This window comes from Capra hircus, chromosome 13 (assembly GCF_001704415.2).
Source record: "Capra hircus breed San Clemente chromosome 13, ASM170441v1, whole genome shotgun sequence".
In the NCBI taxonomy this organism is placed as follows: Eukaryota; Metazoa; Chordata; class Mammalia; order Artiodactyla; family Bovidae; genus Capra; species Capra hircus.
The window spans coordinates 22856279-22884110 of record NC_030820.1 but is presented as its reverse complement, the minus strand read 5'-3'; the positions used below and the strand labels follow the sequence as shown (position 1 = coordinate 22884110).

Sequence of the window (27832 nt, the reverse complement as noted above, 5' to 3'; positions counted from 1 at the left end):
TAAATCTTCAGTTTTAATAATATTAAATGTATTGAATATTTACCATGTCCTGGCCTATCTCATCAATCTCACAACAAATGTGGAAGTAGTACAACCTTTCTTACAGATGAGGAAGTTAAGTTGCAGACAGTTTAAAAGCCATGTCCAAGGTAACACAGCAACTAAAGACTGGAACTTGGACTCAAACTCAGATTCTAGCTAAGGCCACAGTGCTCTTAACCACTTGGGTTTTTTTCTGCTTTACTTTCACTGATGTTTTATTATGCAGTTCTTGGATTACTAGCAAAGTTTTCATTTTTACATGTTTAAAAAACTGTTATTCTCTTATTGTGTTATTTGCATATTATTTAGCAACTTCTGTAAAGTGGTGGGGGCAATTCTGTTCACTGTGTCTTTTTTACCAATCAGGTGTATCGGCACAACCTTCACACAAGAGGCCCAGGTCCCTTCTTGATGGCCTCACTGGGCTCAGTTTGTAAGAAAAGGCGCTCCTTCTCTTTCTCCGTCTTCCTGCCAATCTTGGGCTGAATACAAATATATTCTAGAAAGCTACCATGCCCACATCTTTTCAACATTATTCACTCATACAACATGGCTCTCGGCTACCTTGGAACACCCTACCATAAGTGAGAGTGAAGACCCAATGTCCCCTGGAGAGTAACAAACTAATAATTTTGTAACAGAACCAATTTACCAAGGTCTTTAAATCAATCAATATCTCATTCTCCCCATGTTCCCCTGCTTCACACTCTGTCTTCAAATGTCTCTTTTGCTAACTAAGATAAAGACTGACATGTATAGGGTTTTTTTTTTTTTTATGAATTTGTGATCCAAACAATTTGGCCTTCATTCAAAACTTATCTCCCATAATGTATGGACACATCATTAAGACCTCATATCTATGGTTTATTAGTAAGCAAAACCAGGTTTACCTAATTAATGTAAACTTTAATAATCCTATTTTATAATAAGGGTCATTACCTGCATTATGTCTTGCAATATAGCCAAGTGCCCAGGCTGCAGCCTCTTTGACTCCAGGGTCAAAATCTTCCAAGCAAATCACCAGTGTGTCCAGTGCTCCACAATCAACTATTGCCTGAGCTAGTTGGGGAGAATGTTTACCAACTGCTCGTAACACAAAGGCAGCTGCTTTCTTGTAAAAACGCTACAAGGGTAAATAGACAAAACTCAATGTGAATCAAGCTAAAAGTTAAAATAGACCACAACAAACATAAAAAAATGACACTGATATTTAAAATTAAAAAAAAAAGCTCTGCAGTTTTTTAAATACAAAAGATGAAATACATCCTGCAAATTCATTTTGATTTTTTGAGGCTTCCCCATTGCTTTTGTTCATTAACTGAACTGAAACGGTGTACATCGTTAATTTCATTTCAAATGTTTTACTCTGAAACATGCATTTGGAAACTGCATAAAATAAAATGTAAGCATTGTATTTCCTACAGATTCATAAAATAATGGGAATTTATGTTTGTGCATTACAGTGAAAGGTATTGTTTGTCCTGTGGGAACTCCTAGATTGTTAGCACGTGCAACTAAACTGTCACCTGACAAATTCATTTCCTTTACTTGCCCTCAGTCTCTAAGCATGACCTCAACTAACCTTTCTGGTGTCCCGTGTTATCCTGAAATAACAACTATGCTCTGAGGTGCACTTAGCAATCATCAGATAAAGTTTCTATTTCTTCACAGCGTATACAAAAAAAGCAACTAGGTGACTACAGCAACTGTTTTGAAAGCATTCTGTTTACATAGGCTGAAATACTAAAAATCAATAAAAAATTATATGAGAGAGAAAATACAAAAGTTATATTTTAACAGATTATATCTTAAAATTAGGATATGTTGAAAAGACAAGGAATCTACTGTTAGTAACAATGTTTTGATTTGATATATTTCTTTAGTTTCTTAAATATCAACATATATAGACATTAAAATATTTGTTACAAAGTCTAATTTTACAAGTCCATAACCAAATATCTACTAAATCATTACAAAAATTAGAAGAGTTTTAAAGTAGCTTTCCATAGATTATTTTCTCATGATTGTGAAAAATAATAGTGATACATTTCTTGTCATTACCATAAGCTGATTTGAGTGTTTATTGCAGAATTTTCAAATTCACACTTTACTGAGCACCAACAGTTAGCATTAACTACAGTGCCTAGAATTCATACTCTTCTGTCTCACTCCCCCTTCCTCTTAACTTCTGCTTCTCCAAATCTGTAACTCTCTTCTCTCCTGGAATGCCTCACCAAAAGAACTGCCAGAAAAGAAGAGAAAAGAAAGAAGAAAGGATGGAAGGAAGGAACGAAAGAAAACCTGGAGGGAAAAGGGAGGGAAAACCAAGCCAGAGGACTTTGTACGCATAGAGAAGAGATTAAATCTCATGTGAGAAATGGGTTAAAGGCCTGGAAGGGGAAGGAGACAGAAGCCTGTGAAGATGCTTCCCATTCTCACTTTCTCCTCACATGTGCCCTGTTGCTTTAACTAAGGGTCACTCATTCACACTTAGAAAACCTTAGAGAACCTTCTATGTGAGATATCAAACACAGACCTTGCCCTCAGAAGAGCTAAGAGTCCAAGCATTTGATGATAGAAAGAACGCCTACAAGAAAAATACAATTTCTTTAACTCCTCCTAGAGATAAAAGTCATTAGCAAATGACTCTCCAATCTTGAAACAAACAAAAAAAGGCACATTTTAAAGCAATTAGAATTTTATTTCATTTTGTAAAAAAAAAAAAAATTGGCCATTTTAAAGTGTATAATTCAGTGACATTTAGTGCGTTCACAATGTTGTGCAACCATACCTATCCAGTTCCAGAATATTTTCATTCCTCCAACAAGAAATCCCCTACATTAAGTAGCCACTTCTCACTCCCCTCTTCCCCCAGCTCCTGGCAATCATTAATCTGTGTCCATCTCTATGGATTTGCCTTTTCCGGATACTTCATATAAATGGAATCATACGATATGTAGCCTTGTCTGGTTTCTTCCTCTTAATATAAATTTTTCAAGGTTCATCCATGTCGTAGAATGTACCAGTACTTCACTCCTTTTTATAACTGATAATACTCCATTGTATGGATATATAATATTTACTTTATCTAGTCATTCTTTTGGCTATTGTAAATAATGCTGCTATGAACATTTGTGTTCAGGTTTTGCTTGAACACCTGTTTTCAATTCCTTTGGAAATATAACCAGGAGTAGAACTGCTGGGTCATATAGTAATTATGCTTATCTTACTGAGGAACTGCCAAATTGTTTTCCATAGCAGCTGTGCCACTGTACACAACTTCTCCACATCTTCAATAACACTTGCTATTTTCCTTTTTTTTTCCTTTTATTTGTTATGGCCATCCTGGTAGGTAGAATGCTGGCTCTTCACAGTTTTGATTTTCATCTCCTAATGACTAATGCCATTGAGTACTTTTTCATCTTGGCTCTTAGTACATTTTCTTTGGATAAATGTCTGTGTGAGTCTTTTGTCCGTTTTTTGATTGAATTGTTTGTCCTCTGGTTACACATGTGTAAGAAAGATAATTTAATCTTAAAGACATGTCAAGAAAGATACATCCCTAGGTTATGATAAATCAGCAGGATGGAACAAATAGGCAGAAGACCCTACCTAGAGGAAGATCCTTAACTATTGTCAGGAACATAAAGGGAATCAGACAGGATGGGGAAAAAATGGAAGCACTCTTAGATGACCTTTAAAAGGCTTGACATGCTTGCATGCTTGGCAAAAAATGCTTTGTCGAACCTTCCCTTACATGCATTCTCCTTGCTTTCAAATGCTTCTCTTCCTCCTTGCTTCAAAGCTATCTCTTCCATTGCCTATTAACTAGATTCAGACAGTAAAGAATCTGCCTTCAACCCAGGAGACCTGGTTTCGATCCCTGGGTTGGGAAGATCCCCTAGAGGAGGAAATGGCAACCCACTCCAGTATTCTTGCCTGGAGAATCCCATGGACAGAGAAGCCTGGCAGGCTACAGTCCATGAGGTCGCAAAGAGTAGGACTGAGCGAATAACACAACACTACTGTATGTAACTTATCTGCCCAGGGTGCCATACATCTTTTGAAGACTGATCCTATAACTTGAATAAGACCATATATAAAAGTACTGCTGTGTGTATAATTCCATTAAAAACTTTAATATGTTTTCTCCTATACTAACAGTAATGCAGAAAAGCTGTCTATTATCCCCAAAGTAAAACACCCTAAAGGTATTATTGTGTGTAGTTCAAAGAATTGAAGGTTGTATTAATATCCTAATAATTCTATGCCTACACACTTGCAATTGTACCCAAACTATCAATTTTTTTAAAATCCAAAACAAAAATCATGTAACTGTGGTTTTAAAAAATTCTTACATTTTGTTCTGCCAGTGAATAAACAAGCTGTGGAAGAATATCACCCTTCACGACTGCTTCTGCCAGGTCATCATTATAATTAGCCAGTCTCCCCAGAGCCAAAGCAGCAGTCTGTTGAATTGTTGGGACCACATCCAGAAGAAGAGGCCTCAGCAAAGCCATTACGCCTAAGTTACAAGAAATAAGAAATCAGCAAATTTTAAATTAAAAAGCAAACATACCATTCAGCATATATGCAGATAGGAAAATGCAAAAGGAAATATTATTAAAAACAAGCAAACAAAAATCATCCACTAAAACCTAATAGGATATTAAGCAGCAGCCAACTGGACAAGGTATAGAATAATATAACCTGCAATTATCAAAGCAGCAGCCTAGCATGGAACTAAGAACGGCTTTGGAGAACCAGAGTTTAAATCCCTGATTTGGCAAACTCTAGCCGTGTGATGTCACGAGGAATGCAGAGAGAGGCTATAAAGCACACAGAGGCTAGAAAGCCTTCCTAGCAGGGTTATGGGGGTGGGGGGGAGGGTGGAAGGGAAGGTATTGAGGAGCTGTGTTCCTCTGCCCTCAACCCCATGTGCCCCCCCCCCCGACCCCACCCCACCCCCGCCTCCCCACAACAGCCTTTGCAAACCCTATCTCTTTCAGGGCTCAGTTCAGTTCTTTCCTCTCAAGTCTTCTGGTGTTTTTTCCTCTGATTCCAACCAACTTAGAGTCTATTACAGAAATTTTATGAGGATCTATTTCAGGGCCAGGTGAGTTAGAAGGGCCATTTGACTAGGGCTTCCCATTCATAAAGGCCTGTAAATTCAGATTTCTGACATTGTCTCTGAATAAATAAATTCTTTAAGATAAGGAAGTATGTCACATTACTAGCTCTCATTAATATTCATTCTAGGGTTGAATACATAGTAGGAATACCATCATCACAGCACAATAATAAAAGTAGCTTATATATTGTGTTAAGAACTTATTTCTGTATCAATTCACTGAATTCTCATAACAAACGTATGAAGTAGGTCCTATTATCATGTCTGTTTTACAGATGTGGAAATGAAGGCTGAGAAAAATTAGGGAAATCACACAGCTAAAATGCAGGAGCCAGGTTACAAATTCAGACATTCTTTATTCATACTTACTAAACAATACGTAAAACTGGATGGAAATAATATGGAAAATTGAGGAGGTGGGGTAAATTATTTCATTTGGATCATTTTATTCAATATTCCAACTTACATTAACTCTGCTGTGCTGTGTGCTCAGTTGTGTCCAACGCTTTGTGACCCCATGGACTGTAGACCTCCAGGTCCATGGAATTTTCCAGGCAAGAATACCAGAGTGGGTTGCCATTTCCTACTCCAGGGGATTTTCTTTAGAATGGGCAGGCAAATTCTTCACCCCTGTACCATCTTGGAAGCAACCCCTTAATTAAGGTGTTATAGTCTAATACTACAAAAAAAGGTGATGACGGAGTTCAAACTAGAACAAAGTGCCCCTTGACTTTTAAACTTAATTTACAGTGGGCTGTTCAACTTGCATGTTATTACATCTTTTGTTAAAAAATACCACTGTGACCTATAAAAGCAGATACATATTACCAATATTCTTTTGTAATGTTATATCCAGAAACACATGAAATAGAAATAAAAGGAAAACACAACAACCTTTAGAATTAGACCAAAATAAGATAAACAGTACTATCAAATAACATAAACAGAGAATAAGGATGCTTATCACAGAAACATTTAATGATGTGACCTCTGGCTTTTCTCGGTTCCCAGTGTTCTTCGGTGATCCTTTTTCTGTCTAATTTGACTTGGTTAGATCCTTTTACAGAAGCCCACTGCTGCAAGTTTGCATCCTGCTCGGGCTGGTTAACTTTGCAGGCACACAGCCCCCCTTCTCAGGCCTAGGCCACAGCTCATGTTAAACAATTCAGCACGTCCATGTCCTTAAGTGTTGCTTATATTATTCTCTATACTTTTTACAGAGATAATTTCTGAAGTATCTCACAACAAACAGTTCAATGTGCAAAATAAGGTATTAGAATGACTACCAAACGTTAACATGATTCCTTCTAGAAAGCTGGATCTAAAACCAACCATTTGTTGATCTCTTCTTTGTGGTTGCTTATTACTTGATTCAAGTTTTTTAACAGTAGTATAATTCAGTGGCATGAAACACATTTACAATGGTGTGTAATCCTTACCAGTATCTAGGAACTGTTAAACCACTTTCCACTACACTGAGCCTACATAATTTTAAACTCCCACCAGCAAAGTATAAGGGTTTAAATTTCTCCCCATCCTCACCAATGCTTGCATTTTATTTTTTTTAGAATAACCCATCCTAGTAGCTATGAAGTGGTATCTCCTTGTGGATTCATTTTTATTTCCCTCTCACTAATGATGGTGAATGTATTTATTGAACATTTGTGCATCTTCTTTGTTGAAGTGCCTATTTAAGTCCTTTGCCCATTTTTTTATTGAGTTGGGGTTTTTTGTTGTTTTGTTCTTGAGTATAATTGATTTTTTAATAATGAACATGTACCATTTTAAGTAAAACAGGTCAAAACTCTAAAAAAGAAAAGCAAAATTTCTTAAGATATATTTAAAGTTTCATAATAAATATATTAATGAGGCAAAAAATATAAAGTGAAAATATGCTTAGAATAGTTTTAAAAGAATCATAAACTTGTTTTATGCTATTTTTTCCTGATGATTCTGGTATTCTCTTTTTTCTTCACTTGATAGAACTGTCTTTTGAAATATATATAGAAAATTAATCCATATTGGGTTATTAACCTAAAAGTTTTAATTAAATCTCAAAAACTCTGAAAGTTCTATTATAAAGTTCTATTACAACTTTCATAAAAAGTGGTGCGAGAAATTATAGAATAGCCTCAATCAACCTTTCCCTTATTTCCTTTTAATACAACATACATCTATCACTTGAATTTTGCATGCCAATTGCATATATAAGCCAGAGGAAACAAGGTCAAACATTTCTAAAGACAAAATAATTTATTCTCATATTACATGTGTGTAATTTATATACCAAACTTTATCAAAATTTTATCAAGTTCATGTTATGAATTTGAAGAATGAATTAATCTATCTGAATTTATACTTCTTATGCTTCCCAGGTAGCTCAGCTGGGAAAGAATCCGTCTGAAATTCATGAGACCCTGGTTCAACCCCCGGATTAGGAAGATCCCCTGGAGGAGGGCATGGCAACCCACTCCCATTTTCTTGCCTAGAGAATCCCCATGGACAGAGAAGCCTGGCGGGCTACAGTCCATGGGGGTCTCAAAGAGTTGTACATGAGTGAGCGACTAAGCACAATAAGCACAATTACATTATTATCTATTATTAGTTACTATATTTAGCTAGTATACCACAAGTCTCCCAGTGTTGGATATCTTCAGTTTGCTGTCTTAGCAATAAGATGTTCTACCCCAAAAAATATATTTCACTTGTCCACATACTCAAAGGAATTTTGCTGCTTTATATATTTTCTCCTCCCTTTTTCTACTTCATTTGGCCCAGCACAAATCAGGTCAATAAAATGACACATGATTCTTTTCGTTTCTATTCCTATATTCAATATCAAAGTTAGGCTTTCATGCAGATGCTCTGTCATATGCCCTTGTTCAGACAATGAGAATTTTGAAAAATTTATAAAAGCTAAAGTTTCCATTTAAAATATCTGAACGAGGTCATTTTTACTAGAGAAAATATTGCCCAAATTTCTAGTCCTTGAATTGCCTCTTAGTGCTTCATAGTCTTCAATCTCCAGGAACATGTTTTCATCTCCTACACAGGCTAAGTATACTTTGTTATTCTAATTTCAGGTTTGTCCTAAAAATATAGATAATGCTACAAGAGGAACTGAGGAAAGGAAGGAAGGGAGGGAGGGAGCGAGGGGAGGAGGAAAGAGAGGAGCATACATAACGTAAAATAAATATTTCCTTACCTGTCTGTCCATTAGGAATCCATGGTGATTAATCCTTGGTGAGTGAATGCATGAAAATATAGAGTCCATAGGTTACAGCAGTCTGAATAACCGCTATAATATCTAATAAGATAAGGTCCTCAGTGAGCAGCTAATGAACTCACTGGGGTCTCCACTGAAGGAACCAACAAGTACTATCTAATATTATATCTAATAGTAAAAGTAATTCATATATTATACTCTGATATCTATAAGACAATTTTGTCTTCCATATACAAATTCATTAAATGGTGTGAAAATGTTTATGAAATTTAACCTATAGGCTAAATCTTTACAATCTTCCCCACCTCCAACTTTATAGCTTTGAGTTTCTTTTCTGTGTTTCTTGTTCCAGTGCCATACTGGAGACACTGCTTCTATTAATAATACTTACATTGTTATCTAGTTTTACAAAAATAAAAACCTCATGGATCCTGCCCACAATTATTCATTCAAAAAATAGATCAAGGCTTACCAAGTGGCAAGAAATAGGGACCTCACAGATGAGTAAAGGCAGCTCATGCTCTCAAAAAAGTATTGGAAGAAATTATAGAATAGCCTCAACCAACCTTTCCCTTAATTCCTTTTAAAGTTCACGGGGTTACTAAGAGTTGGACAGGACTGAGCGACTTCACTTTCCCTTTTCACGTTCATGCATGGAGAAGGAAATGGCAACCCACGCCAGTGTTCTTGCCTGGAGAATCCCAGGGACGGGGGAGCCTGGTGGGCTGCCGTCTTTGGGGTCGCACAGAGTCGGACACGACTGGAGCGACTTAGCAGCAGCAGCAGCAGGCCTATCACTTGAATTTTGCTGGCCAATTGGATATATAAGCCAGGGAAAAAAAGGTCAAACATTTCTAAAGACAAAAAAATTAACTCAGTCTCATATTACATGTGTATAATTTCTATACACATTACTTCAATTTGAGGTGCTTTATAAACATAGCTCAACTTTGTTCTATTGAAAGCAAGTCTCTGCAAACCAGGCCTTTGGATTCACTGAAGTCACAGTAAAGATTTCTGGCTGCCCTGGTGACTTATCTTCTTTGTTTTTTCTTTTTTAAATTGTAGTAAAATATACCTAATATTAAATTGACCATTTTAACCACTTTAAGTGCACAATTCAGTGGCATTAAGTACAGTTGTAATGTTGTGCCACCATCACCACTATCATTTCCAGAACCTATTCATCATTCCTAACAGACACTGTATACCAATTAAACCGTAACTCCCCATATCCACCACTCTCAGCCTGTGGTAGTTTCTACTCTATTTTCTGTATCCATGATTTTGCCTATTATAGATACTTCATATAAATGGAATCATACAATATTGTCTTCTTTTGTCTGGCTTCTTTCACTTAGCAAAATGTTTTTAAGGTTTGTCCATATTGCAGCACATATCACAATTTCATTACTTTTTAAGACTGAGTAATAGTGGTAAAGAATCTGCCTGCCAAAAAACAAAAAAACAGGAAAAAAAAAATCTGCCTGCCTCCTTATTAACACTGGTTCGCTCTCTGGATCAGGAAGATCCCCTAGAGAAGGAAATGGCAACCCACTCCAGTATTATTGCCTTGGAAATCCCATGGATAGAAGGAGCCTGGTGGGCTACAGTCCAGGGGTTGCAGAAGAGTCGGAAACAACTTAGTGACTAAACAACAACAATATTCCATTGTGTGTACATGCATTTTGTTTGTCTATTCATGTGTTGATGAACCCTTGGGTTGTTTCCACCTTCAGGTTTGTGAATAACGCTGCTGTAAACATTGATGTTCAGATATCCATTTGAGTCCCTGCTTTCAATTCTTCTGAGCAAATAATGAGTCTGTTGTTTTCTCTTTTACATATATACCTACTATACCCATCTGCCTGGAGAAGACTGGAATGTTGGAATGAGGCTAGTACAGGGAAAAGAGAAGACATTGCTAAAAGGACTGCCTGCTCCCAGAGGTTTCATTGGTAATATCTGAACAGGAAACTTTTGAAAGGCAATCAGTTCAAAAATCTATCTTCACATGTATATCTGTGGCTGAATCTTGTCAATGTATGGCAAAAACCACCACAATATTGTAAAGTAATTAAAATAAATAAATTAATTTTTAAAAATCTATCTTCAGATGAAATTTTTGGTTTTACTCATACTCTGCCTACATTGTTTTGAGATAGTTCACTCTAAAAGATATGGATACAAAGATAATAATTAACAGCAATGGAGTGGAGAGGGGGGCTGGGTGTTTTGTTTTGTTTTGTTTTTAAATCAGAAACATAGTTTAGGTAATAGTTTCTACATCTGAACTCTGGACATAAAACTTGAGTTTCGTGGCAGCAAAAGTAAAAAGAGAACCATTCTGTGAAATAAAAGGAAGCAGGAACAATTTTTCTCCTGAAATCATAGGGCTAGCTTAGAACATAATATTTAGATAAATAGTAAAAGATAAATTGAATGAAAGAGTATAACTTGGGGACTTCCCTGGTGGTCTAGTCTGTCAAGATTTCACCTTCCACTGCAGGTCATGGAGGTTCGATCCCTGTCTTGGAAGCTAAGATCCCACCTGCCTCGGAGCCAAAAAACATAAAATAGAAACAACACTGTAATAAATTCAATAAAGACTTTAAAAATGGTCCATATAAAAAAAATCTTTTAAAATAATTTTATATTTTAAAAATAACAGCAAAATGCACAATGTCTTCAATGATAGATTTTAAAAGTCATGGGAAAGTCTGAGTAGCTATTTTTAAACAAGCCCTCAAAAAAAAAAAAAGAGGGAATATTATTAGACTAAATCTACAAAGACAGTTCCATGGAAAACTAATGTAATCTAGCATTTGTATACAATCAAATAGTGATTCTAACACGACAGTGAGATAAAACTTAAACTATATAGAAAAGTGAACAGAGATCATTTCCTTTGGAAACACAGGCACACATACTCAAGCATAAATATCACTAGTTTTCACCTAGATTTTTAACAGAACTTGATTAAAAAATAAATTCTAAATTGAGCCGCCCTTATGAGCCTGGGGTGTCTGGTAAAACCAATACTTCACTTTGAAAATTAGGTAAGTCTGACTTGTGTTCAGATAGGCCAACTACAAAGCAAGGACAATTTTTTTCTCAAGGTACGGCCCTGGATTTCTCCTAGGACCAGTACATCTACTTAACAAAAATCCCAAAGTTTTGCTCCTCATGAACGTGGAAGAAAAGTGCTTCACACAAAGTATGATTAAATAAAGAACAAAAGAAAGTGCTAAGTATTCGCTCACATCAATCAACCAACAAATATCAAGGACCTCCTTCTTCACTGAGCTTTACTTGACATGTTCTCAAAAAGCCCAGGAGGGCAGGCGGTCAGTCAGAGGGCAGCTGGCCTCTCTGGGTGAGGTCTCCCGGGTGCTCTTCTTGACGATGGCAGGTGTCAGTCCAACAACTCTCTCAAGTACTCTCTCTTGGTGCTCAGCTTCCCAGGGATTAGACACTTTCTCTGGGTAATTTGAAAGAGCCTCTGGTTTGATAAGGCTTTCATTAGAAGTTAAGAGGAAGCCAAAAGGTCTTCTAGAACTCTGAGGCCAGTTTAAGTGCTAAATACAACTTCCATTTCCTCAAATCTCCAGGTATTTATCAATTAAAGTTACTCTTTGGCATGTGGGCCTCCACTCAAGGCCCCACAATGGTCCTCGAGGCGACCTCAAAAGTCATTACACACAATTACTGAACAGTCATTGGTACCCAAAGGCCTGAACAGATGATGTATTTTAAAAGTTAACCCTGAGTGGAAATTCCCTGGCAGTCCAGTGGTTAGGCCTCCACATAGTCACTGCTGATGACCAAGATTCAGTCCCTGGTCTGGAAATTAGGATCCCACAAGCCACGTGGCTCAGCCAAAAAAAAAAAGTTAACACTGAGGTTAATTTGAAACTCTTAGAACACCTATGAATGGTTTCCTGATATCTCAGGTAACACAGGAAGAGCACAAAGTCAGCTAGCAATATGGAAACAGATCCTAGTCCCAGTTCAGCAACTCACTCACTCAGAGATGAGGGCAATTATCCAGCCTTCTTTGAGATTTAACCACAGTGAAGACGATACCTACTCTATTCACCTGAGCTGTTATAAGAATCTAATCTAAGAGATACGAAAACACTTAGAAAAATAATTACTCCTTCCTTCATCCTCTTTAAACATGCTGAACATCTGCTCTATGCTAAGCATTATGTTAAGCATAGAACTTACAGTTAGTAGAGAGAGGAGAAATTAAACTATTACAATTGTGATAAGGACTATGAAAGAGAAATGTTACAATCAGGGAAATATAAGAGACAACTCACTGAAAGGGCTCGAGGAAGATCTCCCTGAGGAATCAACATCTAAATAGAGCTATAAAGAATGAGTAGGAATTAATTGGGCAAAAAAGTATAGGAAAAGGTGCTAGTCTGAGGAGCAAAGGCCTTGAAAAAACATTCAAATGTGAAGTGTTTTTAGAAAACACTGAAATAACTTTTCAAAGCCATTTAATCCGTGACATTAAAATTTAACCCACACAATGTGCCATTTCAAGAACTTACTCTTTCAGCTTCATGTACTGCTTGGATTTTTTTTTTTTTTTCAATCATCCAGCTTCTCCTAGGAAAACAGTGAAATCCTAGTCCTGGTTGTATTATTTTCTACTTATGTACCAATGCTTAGATATCAAAACAGGAAATGTCCACATAGAAACAATGATTTGGGACACACAATAAAACTCTGAAAAATCTTGTTTATAGGACATACTAGGTGCATACAAGTTCAGAACTTTTATAGTTCCCTGGAATATTTTCCACTTAAGTAATATGTAAAAAGAAAAAAGAAAAAAACCTCTATCATTATCCTTAAAAAAAAAACAACTCTATCTCTATCCTTAAAAATAGAAAAACACTCCCCCATCACTAAAAAAAAGTGCTGTAATTATCATACATTCAGAACTATAAGATTCCTGTTATACTGGAAAAACATCAAATTTAAAGAGCATAACTCATTAAGTTTTTTGAAGTTGCTTTATTAATTATTTTTTCAGTTCTAAATTCCTTTAGAAAAGTAGTTTTTGTAGGAGAATCATGCTTCATGTACCTCCCAGGATGTATTTTCAATACATCATAAATGCTTGCCACAGGCTTTTCCTTCTCATGGAAACCAAAGTGCTAGATCATTAATCTGAAGATTTTCACCCTGTGCCAGACACATGTAATTTAAAAGCATTTTATGTCTACATGCATTACTTATTTTCTTGAATTATGAACCAAATAAACTGACTCAATTTGTAAATTCGCTTCATACAGGTGCATATTTAAAGTGTTAGGCAAACTTTTCTATTCCTATTCTTTTGAAAATATGCATAACTTTTGATTTGCCATGTTTACTGTTTGGGTATAGCTTATAAGCAAAATATTACAAAGTATTATTTTAAACTTTACCCCTACTTTTCTTATATAAATAGCTGCTTCAGAAAAAGTTTATTTAACATAGCTTAGCAGTTTAAAAATCAAGTTCTTAGGGCTTTTATTAGCTTATTCTAAAAGACCTTCTAAACAACCAAAGAGTGGCCTGGCACTCCAGAATACCATAAAACATCTTTCTTATATTTTATAATTAAACAACCACTTCCAAATGCTGAAATTCTACAATTGGTACAAGTTCAGTTCAGTTCAGTTCAGTTCAGTCACTCAGTCGTGTCCGACTCTTTGCAACCCCATGAATCACAGCACGCCAGGCCTCCCTGTCCATCACCAAGTTACTATGTATTATCTCTAGCACTGCAGTCAAGTATTACTAATTATTCATAGAGGGGAAGTATTCAAATTCATTTTAAAATACCTGTAAGATTTAATGGCTCAGACATATAGGGTTTGAGGCTGTATAATGAGATTTTATAACAAACTTTTTAATGTTTTCATGTATGTTCTTTTGATTTAGAAAGAACAAAATCTCAATGAGGAAAAAAAATCCAGGTTATAGACACACTGTACACAATTTTTCTAGTAAGTCAAATCTATTTTTGTCCAAATACTCTGAAGAAGATATCTTGCAACACTGTGTTTTAAAATTACTTTGGACATAATTAATAGAGCAAATTATCTCATTGATACATCAAAAACACAATGAAAAAGATCAGAGATTTTTTTAAATGAAATAAAACGTCATCGATAATTTTCACCTTTAAGGTTCCTTTCATAGTCAATGAATTTAAAAATTCTTAACAAGTGAACCAATAATTTATCATGATGTCTATATGGAAACTTTTTTCCCATTATTTTGGACCCACGATACATGTTTATTTAAACAGTTTATTAAGGGAGAAAAGTGAGAAAACAAAACTCTCCCAGGTATAAAGACAGTATATCAAAGTCAGGAATAAAAGGTACTAGTATCTTATGCTACCAAAATGAATACACTTGACTGGAAAAAAATTGATCAAAATATGTAATTTATGTACACATACTGTGGCTCATTCAGACGCATCTTAAATTCATAGTGATTTTTGAAAAGGAAACCACTTAAATGTTTAATTGACTAATAAAAGCAGTTTTCATAACAAAGCTTACAGGGTTTTTTAATATTAAAAGGATAAATCTATTGGAATATTCAATATCTGTCTCTATTTAAAGTTATTAAAGGGGTGCTTAAGTTGAATTTAGATAACATGAAATATGTTAAAATAAGTTCCTCAGGGGAAAGAAAAATCTTACCATTCCATCCTAGACATCCTGGACACTCCTAGAAATACTGTTTAGCCAACTGTCTGGAGATCTCAAGGTCCAGTCAAGTTGACATAAAATTAACCATCTCAGGCTCTCACCAAGCGGAGATAATTTCAAACTTTATGCTATATTACTTTTGTCTTCCATTCTTTTCTAAGTCAGACTGTAAGTGAAATAGCCACTGTAAGCTGGCTATTTAAGAATGTCATATCTAAGTCTCTTATACTTTGGCGATGACCTAGCCTGTTTGTATTGATTAAATTCCATTATATATTCTACAGTGTATACTTAGGGGAAGAGATAATCTGTCACTCTTACATTAAACATGATATTCTGTATCTTAATAGTTATCTGTACAATCTATATTTCAGCTATCAAATTTCTAAAATAATGTCAATCATTTTCCCTTTTTAAGAAATCACATTTTTGTTTAGCTGTATATATACTGTCCAAAAAATCAAATACTCATAAATAGCAAGAGTAGGACTGGAAGGAAAACAATCCCTCAAAAAAGTGCATTCAAAAAATGTACCAGGCTCTAATAAAGTTAACATAGTCAGTGTAAATGAAACACTGTATGTCCCAGCACTGTGCTGGATACTTTGAGAATATATGCGCATGCACACAAGCACACACATACACATGCAGAAGAAAGGAAATGAATCCATGTGAAACAACTGTAGAACAAAAGATTATCAGCTTTGAAAATTTCAAATGGAGAAGGGATGAGTGGTAGCCCAAAGTTAGGGAAAAGAGGGAGGTAGGTGTGATTATAAAAAGGCATGACAAGAGATCCTGTGGTGATAATCTCTGACTATAATGGTGATGGATACACACAGTATAAAATTATATAGACCTAAACACACACATACACACACTAGTACAAAGAAAACTAGGGAAAATTAAAAAAAAAAAACACATGATGGATTGTTATCAATGTCAATATCCTGGATCACACTACAGTGTTGAGGCACCTGAATTCTCTGTATTGTTTCTTACCACTGCATGTGAATGTACACTTACCTCAAAATTAATAGCTTTTTAAAGTGATTATAAAATACACCTTCCCTGTTCTAACTACACTCCTTCCCACCCCCCAATAAAAGCATACAATGAATAAGCACAGAATCCCTCCCAGTGGTAATAGAAATTTCCCCCTAGCGTAGTACTAATTCCCCTCAAAGAAACCCAGAGTAAATAGTGTGTCTAAAATTCTTGCCCTGGAAATATGTTAATTCTCTTCTAATTCCATGTTAATTTAAATGAGTTTTAAAGATCATAACCCATAAATTGGAGGTTTCTGATGACAGAGCAGCAATAAAATGCTACCTTCAGGTAGTGGTGGAATCATCCTTAATCAGACACAGAGGATTGAGAGAGAGAGAGAAGGGACCACCATTATGTGAAAAGGTAAGGAGAAAATCACACACACATAACACACACATTCCTCCTCTGCCTGTAGAATCTACATAAGTTCGGATCAAGACGTGGGATAAGAGCACCACTAGAGATTTCTCAAAGGTAGGTCTCTGCCTACTTGGAATCTCTTGGAAAAGTATTCAAGCATATCTTTGCTCTTTCACCAACACAAGGCGAGAAATAACGCATCAACCGCTCTGGAATTCCTTTGGTGTGAGAAAGTCAAGTCGAAGATGATCAAACGCAGGGCATCCGGAAGAATGGGGCTGATTAGGGTAGGTTCACGTTCACATAAAATGACTTCCAGGCAATTCGTACGGTCTTGACTTTCAATCTGACACTTTCCTAGTTGCGATAAAGATGGAAATAGGAATGCCTGGCCTCTCTCGTATCCATCTGGAAACTTGACCCGCAAAGAGCCGCGAAAGAGACGGAACACTTCTACCGCCTCCGCGGGGGATTGGGGGAATTTAGGGACGCCATCCTCCGTCCCCACCCCTCAGCTCCCTGACAGCCCAGCCAGCAGGGGAGCGGGGAGACGGGGACTTGAGGCGAGGCCAGGGGACACTGGGCGACGAAGGGCCTGGGAATATGCGGTGAAGGGCGAGGCTGAGAGGAGGGCCTGGGGCAACCAGGAATGGAGATTTGGGGAGAGAACGGGGCTGCAAGGGAGGCAGGACCCGGCTGACGCGCGACGGGCGAGGCGAGGCCAGGGGTGCGGAGCGACGCGGGTGCAGGCTGAGGGCTCACCCGCGTTCTGCAGCGTCTCAATGTTTTGGGGTCTGGTCGCCAGCTCCGCCACCATCTGGACGAACTGGGTCCGGGCTTTCTGGTACTGCTCGAACACTGCGGGGAGAGACACAGGCTGGAGAGCGCCTCGCGCCACCCGCGGGCTCCGCCGTCCTCCCTCCCCCGTCGGGGCGCCCGGGCCTACCTTGCAGCACCTGCCTCTGACTCATGGCGCCCGCGTCTCTGCGCCCGTCACCGGCTCCTCAGTGCCTGACTCGACAGCGCCAGGCCTGCGAGTCTATGGAGCGGGCAACCGCGGCTACAGCTCGGCCTCCGACGGCAGCGACTCTCTCTGTGTACCCGCGTCTCCCGGGCAACCGACCGGAACCGGAACGCGGCCGTCTCGCGGCAACCGCAGTCCCCAGCGTGACGTCACGGCGCGGTGCCTGGGCGCCCGGCGCGGTCGGCGGCCTCAGGTGGGGAGCTCCGCCTGCGCGGCACCTCGGACTCGCGGCGCTCTCCCGGCAGCCGCGGGAGCCGTGCGCCGTCGAGGGTCACACCTTCTGGGCACAGGCGTCCTCCAGGAGGTCAGAGAACTTCACAAACCGAACCCAGACTTGACTGCAGCGGGGCGGGAGGGAGCCTCACGAGCCAAGGGAACTCGAGCCTAGTGCGGCGAGACAAGCAAACTGCCGCGGTGGAGTCTCCTGGGATTCGACAGTCGAGAGAAATCTCACATATAACACTGTGTTATCTGATAAATACATTACTGTCAGTGCTGCCTTCAAGTCAAATATTTTCCCCTTTAGTCCAGCTTTTATATACTGGTCATTTCAGGTTTGAGGATTCTTAGAGGGTCAGGATACCTCGGTTCATACACCTAATTATAATGTATTGAAAGCATGTAATTAGCAGTCCTAAAGATTCAATGAGAAAAGCAGACAAGGAAACAATATCATAAACGTCTTATCTTCCATGACTTTTCCAAATTACGACCAACTTTGCTGCTTCCTTATTTTTATGAGATTTAAAAAAAAATTTGTTTTTGTCTTTTAAATGTAGACTTCATTTGTTGCTGAAGGACGTTTCCAAAAGGAGAGAGAATCTTTACCTGGAAAGTCTTGATTCAAACTCTCATAATCAGACTTCTCTAGTTGCAATAACTTTCTTACCCAGTTTCTTTTAACAAAAGTTAGGTAGTCTATCACTGGTTTCTAGCTGGTCTGAAAACTGTATACCAAATGTTTCAATGACAGGTGTCAACTTGAAATGTTCCTCCATCAGAAACTACAATTTCGCCAGATGTCAAGGGGATAGTCACAGCTGCTGCTGAGTAGTGCCAAGACAGGAAACCTCTTGATGTCTCTTCTTTAATAGAAGGAAACATGCAAATTTAGCTGGTTCTCGTATTTGGGATAAGTCCTATATAATAATCTTTGAAATCTCACTCTGACTTGAGTTCTCTGATGAAGTCTTGGTGTTTTCTGAAGCCCCAAACAGTTGTGGAATGGACCAGCAATCAGAAAGAAGAATAAGTATGTTCAGTGGGATCCCTGCTACCCCCAGAACAGGTGCATGTCTTTTGCTTCGAAGTTCAGAAGCCAGTAATACCCACAATCCCTTTACTTAACCCTGAGATATCAAGTCTAATAGTGATTCTCATGTTTCCCTAAGGAAACAGATCTTTTAAAATTAAAGTTTTGGTGTGTACTAATTTAGAGATGGGAGGGGGACAGATTGGACAAATAAAATGGCAAACAAACCTTCATTGTAATTTTATTTTCAGTTCCTTGTTGCATTATGAAAAAAAAAATCCCCTTAAAACTAAAAGGTTCTATGTTTGGTTTCAGTCCTTTAGCAACTCGAACTCCTAAGCGACTACAGCTGCCATTTTTAGGAATTGTTTTTACTGTGTATTTTCCACTTTAAAAGCGTTGAGATAACAGCCCAATAGTGAAAAAAAAGTCTAAACCTGTAAACATGACAGTCTACTTATGGAACACCTCAAAGTTTGAAAACTTAAGTTAAATGGAATATAAATTATTTTTAACTATAGATTCTGAGTATTTGTCATTAACAGTGTCTGTGTTGTTCCTGATAAAACTGTATTGTTCCTGATAAAACACAATATAGAATTCTTGCTTTATATCTGAAATTGGACAAACTAAAGAAGCTAGATCTTTGCTCTTTATTCTAGCTTTCTTTTTAGAAGTCTTTAAAATTAAACGGAGAACTGTAACATAGATTAATCATAAAACTGAAAAGAATTGTTAGTAATTCAAATGTAAAATATGGCAAAAGTGGAAGATTACTTTTACTGACAGGAGTATAATTTCTGACCCACTTTTGAACTTACTAACTTTAAAATAAAATACCATTGTTTTACAATGTTAATTGTATGCCCCAAGATGACATACACACCTCTAACAGTTAAGTAGTGAGAAAGAAAACTATTTAAAGGGATATTTCGATTTTTAAAAAAGAAAAGGTGCTATTAAGATTACTCTTCTAAAAGTAACAGGTGACTTTAAATACAGATCTACAATGTACTTAACACAGTAAACTATATGTTTGATTGAGAATGAAACATATTATCTGAATTAACTTGCAAAAATGTTTCCATGAAAGATTTGTGTGGAAAACTTTGACCCCTTTTGTATAAAGCTAATCACATGTAATTTCAAAATCATTTTTGCATGTAGTTTCTCTTTTTATGAAAATGAGATTCAAAAAAGACAACATTCTAAAGCCAGTTTAAAAATCCTGTTTTTCCTCTTTAAAAATCTGCCTTGGGAATTCAGAAAAACCCATTATCATGGGAATATATTCTACACATGCCTAGAAGAAATTTTACTAATTTTAACAGACATGTTCTTTTCTTAGTTTCTAGATGAATTTTAAAAGTTAAACTTTATATATACTAATTAGATGTTAATTTGATATAATATCCACATTTTGTAAACTGCTTCTAGATAAATCAAGTGTATATATATATTTCCCTCCCAAGCCAAAAACATTAAATATCAGTGTGTGCCACACACTACAGATAACAGAATGTACCTGTCTTCTAGGACATGAAATCTAGTGGGAAATAAAGACATCTGAAGAAAGTTTAATTCATTAAACAAGCATATACTGCAGCCTGCCTCGTTTTAGGACTATAATTGCACTCAGTGCTGTAAGTGCTTTGGAAACAAAGAAGAGGGATTTAGGGTGACATAGGGGAAGAGGTGAGTATCTAAAATATCACTTTAATAAAAGGTGTCTTGTTTTTAAAAAAAATTAGCTGACTTTTAGGTATGAAATCTTTCCTCCTTCCCCACAACCCAGAAATTAAAAACACAATGGCAGTACTTAATATGCATTCATTTGGCAACTGCATGTAATTTTTCAAGTTATAAGAATACAACAATCATTTTGCCACGTAAAATCTAAAATTAATAACTCCATGTATACATACTTGAATGAAAAATAAAGGTATTACATACCCCATAACCAAGTTAGTTTTCTCAAAATATTATCTGTAATGATGAAAGCAAGCATATGACATCTTAAATGTTGCTCTGCTCCTCTTTTGAGAAAACACCTCAGGAGTTTACGTTTGGATTTCAGCAGACCAACCAGTTGTGCCATCAAGTTGGTCAGCAAAAGCAGAAGAGACTCGGACACTTCCATCCAAGATGGGAAGATTAACATTTCTATGAAGGTGTTGCGCTGGTGTCTTGTTTCCTATCATTTGCTTTCGAAGCCTTTTAAAGGCAACTCCTTATATTTTAAACTTTCAAGTTTTCACGTTTCTTTGTATTAAGGCCAATAAAATGTTTAAATGTTTGACAGGTTTTGCTGGCCCCAAAGTTCTAAAGATATGCCTGTAATGGCTTCCTTTTCTAGTAATTCAGTGGATGCTGAGATTGAACTCAGCTTTTCCACTACCAAAGTAAACATCATTAGGAGGAAATTCCACACACGAATAAGTTCACCTCCAAAATCACCATATAGCACAAAGTGATGAAATTGATGACTAATAAATCTGAAATACAGCGTAGCACTTTCAAAGGCAATGAGACACCGCACAAAAGACAAATCATTGCTGCTTGATGTGTGTGTGTGTTATGTGAATATCTTCTTTTTAAAGACTTATGTGGGTTTTCCTTTAAGGCTGTACCCAAGCCGGGCACCACCAGATACCCTCTAGGCGCCTTTCCTTATTGTCTGTCGGCCACTCCTCAGCATTCCCCAGACCCCCTACCCCTTGAAAATCTTGGTCTTGTTGGACTCACTCAAGCAAGGTCGGTACTATTCCTTTTCCATCTTTTTATTAGTACAGGACGCCAGAGATAAAAGATGGAAGATGCCACAAAGGGGAAAAAAAAAAAAACACACACCCTGGAGCCTCACCAAGACCCCGTCTGGGCCAAGACCCAGGAGACGCAGCTCACGCATCCCTCAGGTGCGGTCCTGTCAGGCCCGGGGAAGGTTCCGGACTGACGCCGCAAGGCTGGGCGCTGGCGGGTGTCCGCGCGCAATGGGCGCGGGGTGTCCGCGCGCAATGGGCGCGGGGTGTCCGCGCGCAATGGGCGCGGGGTGTCCGCGCGCAATGGGCGCGGGGTGTCCGGCTCGACGGCGCTGGCCCTGGCAGGCGACTGCGTTCAGTGTGGACAGTGGGGTGTCGGGGCCCCAGGGGAAGAGATGACGGCGATGCTCCACAGATGTCGTCGGCTTTTCCTTTAGGCCAGAGTTTCTCAAACTCCCGACGGGCATCTTCGCGGACTCCGCGCGATTCTAAACCGGGGAGGAGGAGCGTGAATCGGTTGGGGTCAGGCCGTCGTCTGAATCAGAAACCCGCGAGGTCCCTGCCGTGGGTTGCTGGGATGGGCCGAAAACGGGGTGTGGGGGCGGCAGGGCCGGGAGAACCCTTGCGTGGAAAGGGCGGGGGCGCCCGGCCCCAGGGCTCGAGTGCGAAACCCCGCGCAGGCTCCGCACCGGCGGCGCCCCTTCCGCGGGGCCTACGGGGGCGAGCTAGCGGGCAGATCCCCTGTTCCGACTGACTCGTGGCCCCGCAGGCCGGTGGCCTGGGGAGGGATCCGGAGGTCGAAGGGCCGTAGATGCCGCCGCCGGCGTCTGCTGGGGGCGGGTTGCAAGATGAAGGCCCGAGTCCTTTCGCTTTGCTTCCCCGGGCCAGGCATCCAGCAAGCACCGCAGTGCTGCGCGGGCTCTCGCGGAGGGGTCCCGGCCAGAGCCTCCCCACAGCGCGGCTGACCCGTGGGCCCCGGAGTGGTGCGGCCAACTCGCAGGGGCTAGCCCGGTGCGGGCGGAGGCTGGAACCCCGGGAGCAGAGGCCCCGAAGCGCTGCGCAGCCAGAAAAGCTCTCGGTGGCCGCTCAGGTCTGCCCTGCTTCCCCTTGACTTTCTCCTGCCGGGACTTAAAAAAGAGAGCCCGGTTGGCTGGAGAGGTGGGGATCTGACTCTGCCTCGAGTGGAGTGTGGGAATCCTACACCGCCCTAAATCGGCCAGCTTCCTAGACCCCGCGGCGCGGGCCGGATCCCGAAGGCGGGGTGAAGAGCCCAAAGCTTACTTTAAAAAAAAAAAAAAAAGAGCGACTTACCGCGCATGTGCAAGCCTTTAAAAAAATTTTTGACGTCATTTCGCTACATCAAATCCCAAGCCAAAATTTCCTGCTCATTGATTACTCAGAAAAATAACTGTATGCTCTGCTTCCTAAGAAATAGTGCAAAAGTACAAAGAGAAGGTGTTCAAGGTTTCTGCTTTCACAAAATAGCACAGGCTGTCTATCCACCCTGTTCTTCGGTTCTCCCCACATATTACCAGAGCCGAGAGGTAGCTCCGCTAAAATGTAGGCTAGACTTGGAAGTCTCAGTGGCACAGGTTCCCATTTTTTAAGTGGAAATACTTGCGCTATGATTTGCATGCTCCTTAGTACAAGCAAGCTATGCAACTCCTGCCATCTTTTTAAAAAAATATACATTTCAGAGGAAACACCTGAATATGGCTAAAGCTGAATTACTTTACCTCCTATTTCAGTGTTAGCTCATATTTATTTTTTAAAGCGAAGAATAAAGGTTCTTATATGGACAACATAAGAAAAAATTAATGACTACCTATATAAAGAAAATGGTAATGCTTTTCCCCTTAGTAAGACAGGAAATGAATTGTAAAGAAAGACTTTTTATTCAAGAAGTGATCCCCCCCCCGTGAAATAATAATAATTGCCTATCATTTTGATTTTAAGTGAAGGGTGAAGGTCTTGGAAGTTTACAAAGTTTGTAACATCCGTGTATTTATGGTCAAATTCCAAAGAATCAAATTTACTAAGACACTTTTGTCTTAAAGAATGCTTTACAATACTAAGGACACCAAATGGAGACAAATTAAGATGGAGACTTCTTGTAGCACAACTGGATTAAAAAAAACACTGATTTTTTTTAAAAAAAGTGATGCTTATGCATTTGCTTTAACTGTATGGCAAACATTTAACAGTGGTACCAATTGATATCAATTTTCTTTCTTGGAAAGGGTATTCTCAGAACCCACTGCAGATCATCATAATAGAATTGGTTGCACTAAGGTCTGTCTTTAAGTTTAGAGAGCCTATACAAATTGTGTGTATTAAAGTTCATGAAAAAGCATTTCCTTAAGCCTATTTTAAAGGTTGCCTGTATTATTCTGTTGTAAACTTACTTTATTCTAATGAATTTCCTTAGAATTTCCTTTTGGAGAAGTGTTCTCCAAAGTGATCATTTTAATTGGTGACTAACTTGAGGAGAATGATTATTTGGTAAAAGGGAGTGGGGTCCCTTGGGTCTGGTAGCCTCTTTCTCATTAGAAAATGATGGGATAGTTTAAAGAGAACCCAAATGAAAATATTTTAAGATAACTGTCATGAGGCATATTTAGAAAGAAACAGCTGGAAAATACATTTTCCCAAGCTTACTCTAACTTCTTCAGTTACACTAGAAAACAAACTGTAATAAATCATGTTCAAAGGGAAAGCACTCTCCTGAGTTAATTATTGATAACATTAATTTTCTGACTCAGGAACAGCTAGATGTTTTCTAAACATCAATTTCCCCAGTACCATTTTATACTTAAGTATTTTGGATGAGTGTTTATTGAACTTAGGAGTTTTGTTCAGAAGGCTGAAGAGGAGTCAAAAATTGCATGGTAGGATTCTATAGAAATGTAACCAATTCCAATAAAAAGTCCTCTGTACAGAAGTACATTATGGAAATGACGTGGTTGTCAGACCTAATTGCTTGGCTTTTGAGTCCTCAGAAGAAATTCTACAGCCTTAGGGGGTGTAGACTCAAAAGCAGCAGCATTTCTGGTTTCAGTTTAAATAAAACAATGAAATCCATCATTATTCAAGTCAATAGCGATAATTCACATGAATATGAATGCACTTTGATCTTATCCTTCAATTCTTTGAAAGACACAGTCATAATGAAAAAAGGAGATAATCTCTTTAACTTGGTCCAAAGCAAGTTGTTGGAGCTTTTCTTTCTTGAAAGACCGTAGAAAGGAACTTTTCACTAAAGCCTTGCTTTCCTATTTTTCAGGTGGTGGTGGGGGTGTTTGGGCAAGCTACAGGTCATTATGTTGCCTCTAGGAATCAAATAGTGTTAACTTTCTTTGAAGTAAACTGTCTGATATCATAAATTTGACATTTTCTGAAGCTTAAAGGTGAACCTCTGATAACATACCTAAGAGGCATTTTAGGAGATTTGAGTTTACCATTAGGTATGATTAAAACATATTAACTATTTGCAGTACGTTTTAAAGATTAAGTTAAATAGGCTATTTCACTGTGCATTGTCTTAACAGATTTGCAGTATCCAATACTAGCCCCTTAAGAGTTCCTGATGAACTGTGAAGACAGTTAATGCCATGCCTGTCCCATATGAAAGTCACTTTAAAATATCCTCTTATGCCTATTTAACCAATTTCCAGACACCTTTGGTGGGAAAATAGCAAAGTTACAAGTTCTTGTCATTCTTAGAATTCTGGAAATATCTGTCAGATATTTTTTAATACAATCACCACATTTGAAATATAATTAAGTAAAAAATATGCATGAGTGAGGATATCTGATTAGTACCACTAGCTTGGAAAATGTTTACCTTTTCATTGGAAAATGTTCACTTTTTCATTGAGTCCATGAAAGGCATCCAAGCTTTATAGTAGCTGTTAAGTTTTATTTCTCATAAGGGTTGTTGAACTTCAGGAATCCTCTGGAAATTCAGTAAATATTTGTTGAGTTATGTTAAAAGGACCCTGGAGCATGCAAAGATAAACAGGATAGGTGCTTGTCCTCGAGGAGCTTTAAACTTAATTTCAGCACATCTGTGACTTACATTAAATGTCAATCTAGGAAGAACACTCCAACTTAATGGCTTTTGAAAACTGGGACATTTGGTAAGAGCGATGAAATTTGGCAACGCATCTGTTTCCTGGGTTATCCTACTAGCTTAATCAAGAGATTGTGCTGGATACTCTGAAGATATTTCTTCAATAAAAACCTCTTTAAAACATTAACAAGAGTTCTTTAAAAAATTAAATCAATGTCCTAGAGCCACAGATATTAGAAAAGGCAGAAAGATTCCTAAGGGTTAATGTCAATTATTTTCTTTAAGCATCAGACCACTCAGTCCTCATTACCAAGGCTGGTGTGGTTCATCAAATGAAATGAAGGAGAAAAAAAGTGCTCCATCCACTTCTGTAAAAGACAAGTATATGGAGGTAATGTTGGAAAGTTATATTATGAATTACATGCAAAATATTCGTGGTAGACGAAGAAGAGGGAAGACGGTACGGTTTGCCTGTGGCTCTAACCCAGAGGGAAGCCATCGCTACCAAGACCAAACACAACCCTTAGCTCTTTGTGTCGATGTTACTAAAAAGGGAGTGGGCGTCTTGTCTTGACTTCTTTCTTTACCACTATCCTTACTGATGATGTCGAGAAAAGCTTCTTAATGGACTGGCCACTGACAAAGAATTTCGGCTCAAGTTGGAGACAAGGGCACCTGGGGCTGGGACCAAGCCGAGCGCCAGGATCCCGGGGGCTCAGGTGCCGGCTCAGCACCGCGCTGCAGTGTGCTCCGAGCCTATTTGTCTATTGTCTGCGTGGGGGCAGGGCCGAGCCGGGGGAGCTTGCTTTCGAGCGGAGCTGTGGGTCCCGGAGGATGAGGACCCCGGGGCGGGGGCGGGAGATGTCAGCGAGGGCAACCCCCAGGGTTCCGAATGCTAGACACCGAGATGTACGAGGCGGCGGCGGCTGCACTGGCGGCTGCAGCCTTGGCTGCAAATCGCCGTCGTGTGGTTGCTACTGGCAACCGAGCCTCTGCCGAGCGCGCAGCCCCGCAGCCCCTGGAAGGAAGGTGGCAAGGGGAAGCGGCGGCGCCGCGGCCGTGCCGGCTCCGCATCTCGCGGGGATCGGGTTCCCTCCATCCCTTCGGGCTGTGACGCTCGTAGGGCTCCCCTAAAGGGCTCTTGGGTCGGGGGTGTCTCTGCCTCGGGAGCGTCAAATCACTGGTGTCCTCCGCGAATGCAACATGGCAGCTCTGGCTCGAAGACTGGGGGCTCTTCCAGTCGGCCGGGGTAGGCGGGGGCCGCGGACTTCCCAGGGCGCCCGCCGGCTCCCTTCCGTCCTCGGAGTCCGCACTGCCGGTGCCCCCCGCCTCCGAGCTGGACCCAGCCAAGGGCAACCGCGCGCGGACTCGCCTCGCGCTCGCCCCTCGGCCCTTTGTTCTCCACTCGATAGGCACCTCGCGGTTTGGGGGCTTTTTACGGTGACCCTCGAAGACAGGGTGACCCAGAGTGACGCCCGCCGAGGTCCTGAGACTCCCGAGAGGTGTTTACCTCCCCCAGGTCTCCGGAGGGCGCCGGGCCGAGCTGGAATCGCGAGTCCGGGAGGCTAACCCGACACTTAGGGAGGAGCCGCCTCTCGTCGGGTGCGTCGCTTCCCGCCAGGCCTGGCCCGCCTTTCTCTTCCTTGCTTCCGAGAGGTGTGAGGCGGAGAGCCCAGAGCTGGGATGCGGTCCCTGCAAAAAAGACAATGCCCATCACCGCCCCGCCAAGGAAATGAGATTCTCCTCGGGGGAGATAGCTTCGGGCTCGCAATCTCGGGGAAATCGGGGAGGAAAACACTCGTTAGTCCTACGCTGGGTGCCACCCCTCATCACACTAGCTCTTGGGCGTTCGTGGAGGCCAGTGGAGCCGGAGGAAAGGTCCCCGCCCGGGGTCAAGGGAGAGCGGAGCCGCCGCGCCCTCCACCAGAGGTGGGGGAGGGAAGGGGATCCCTGGAGACTGGCGGGGGGCGGGAGGCGGGCAGGGGAAATTTGCATCTTTAAGAACTGCGGTTCCGAAACAACCGTGCCACGTAGACCAGCCAGTTGTGAAGTTAAGCACAACGTGCTACAGAAATACCGAAATTCGCCACCAAATGGCGGCCCCTGCAGTCTGCGCCGATAAAGAGGACTCGCCGGGTGTCGCCCATTTTAGGCCGCTTTCACTTCTCTGCAGTTACCCATACCCCTC

The 27832-nt window shown here is 40.0% G+C and overlaps 1 protein-coding gene across 1 annotated transcript in view; it reads right to left on the bottom strand.

The window, feature by feature from the left end:
• The window catches only part of SPAG6 (sperm associated antigen 6), a 58715-nt gene extending 41033 nt beyond the window's left edge, over positions 1–17682 (bottom strand). The window contains exons 1-4 of the mRNA XM_018057089.1: positions 17484–17682; positions 17300–17395; positions 4401–4567; positions 982–1165 (exon numbers count right to left, since the gene is read on the bottom strand). Coding sequence (XP_017912578.1) covers positions 982–1165; positions 4401–4567; positions 17300–17395; positions 17484–17508 — 472 coding nt within the window. The 5' untranslated portion in view covers positions 17509–17682. The remainder of the gene's footprint in view (positions 1–981; positions 1166–4400; positions 4568–17299; positions 17396–17483) is intronic.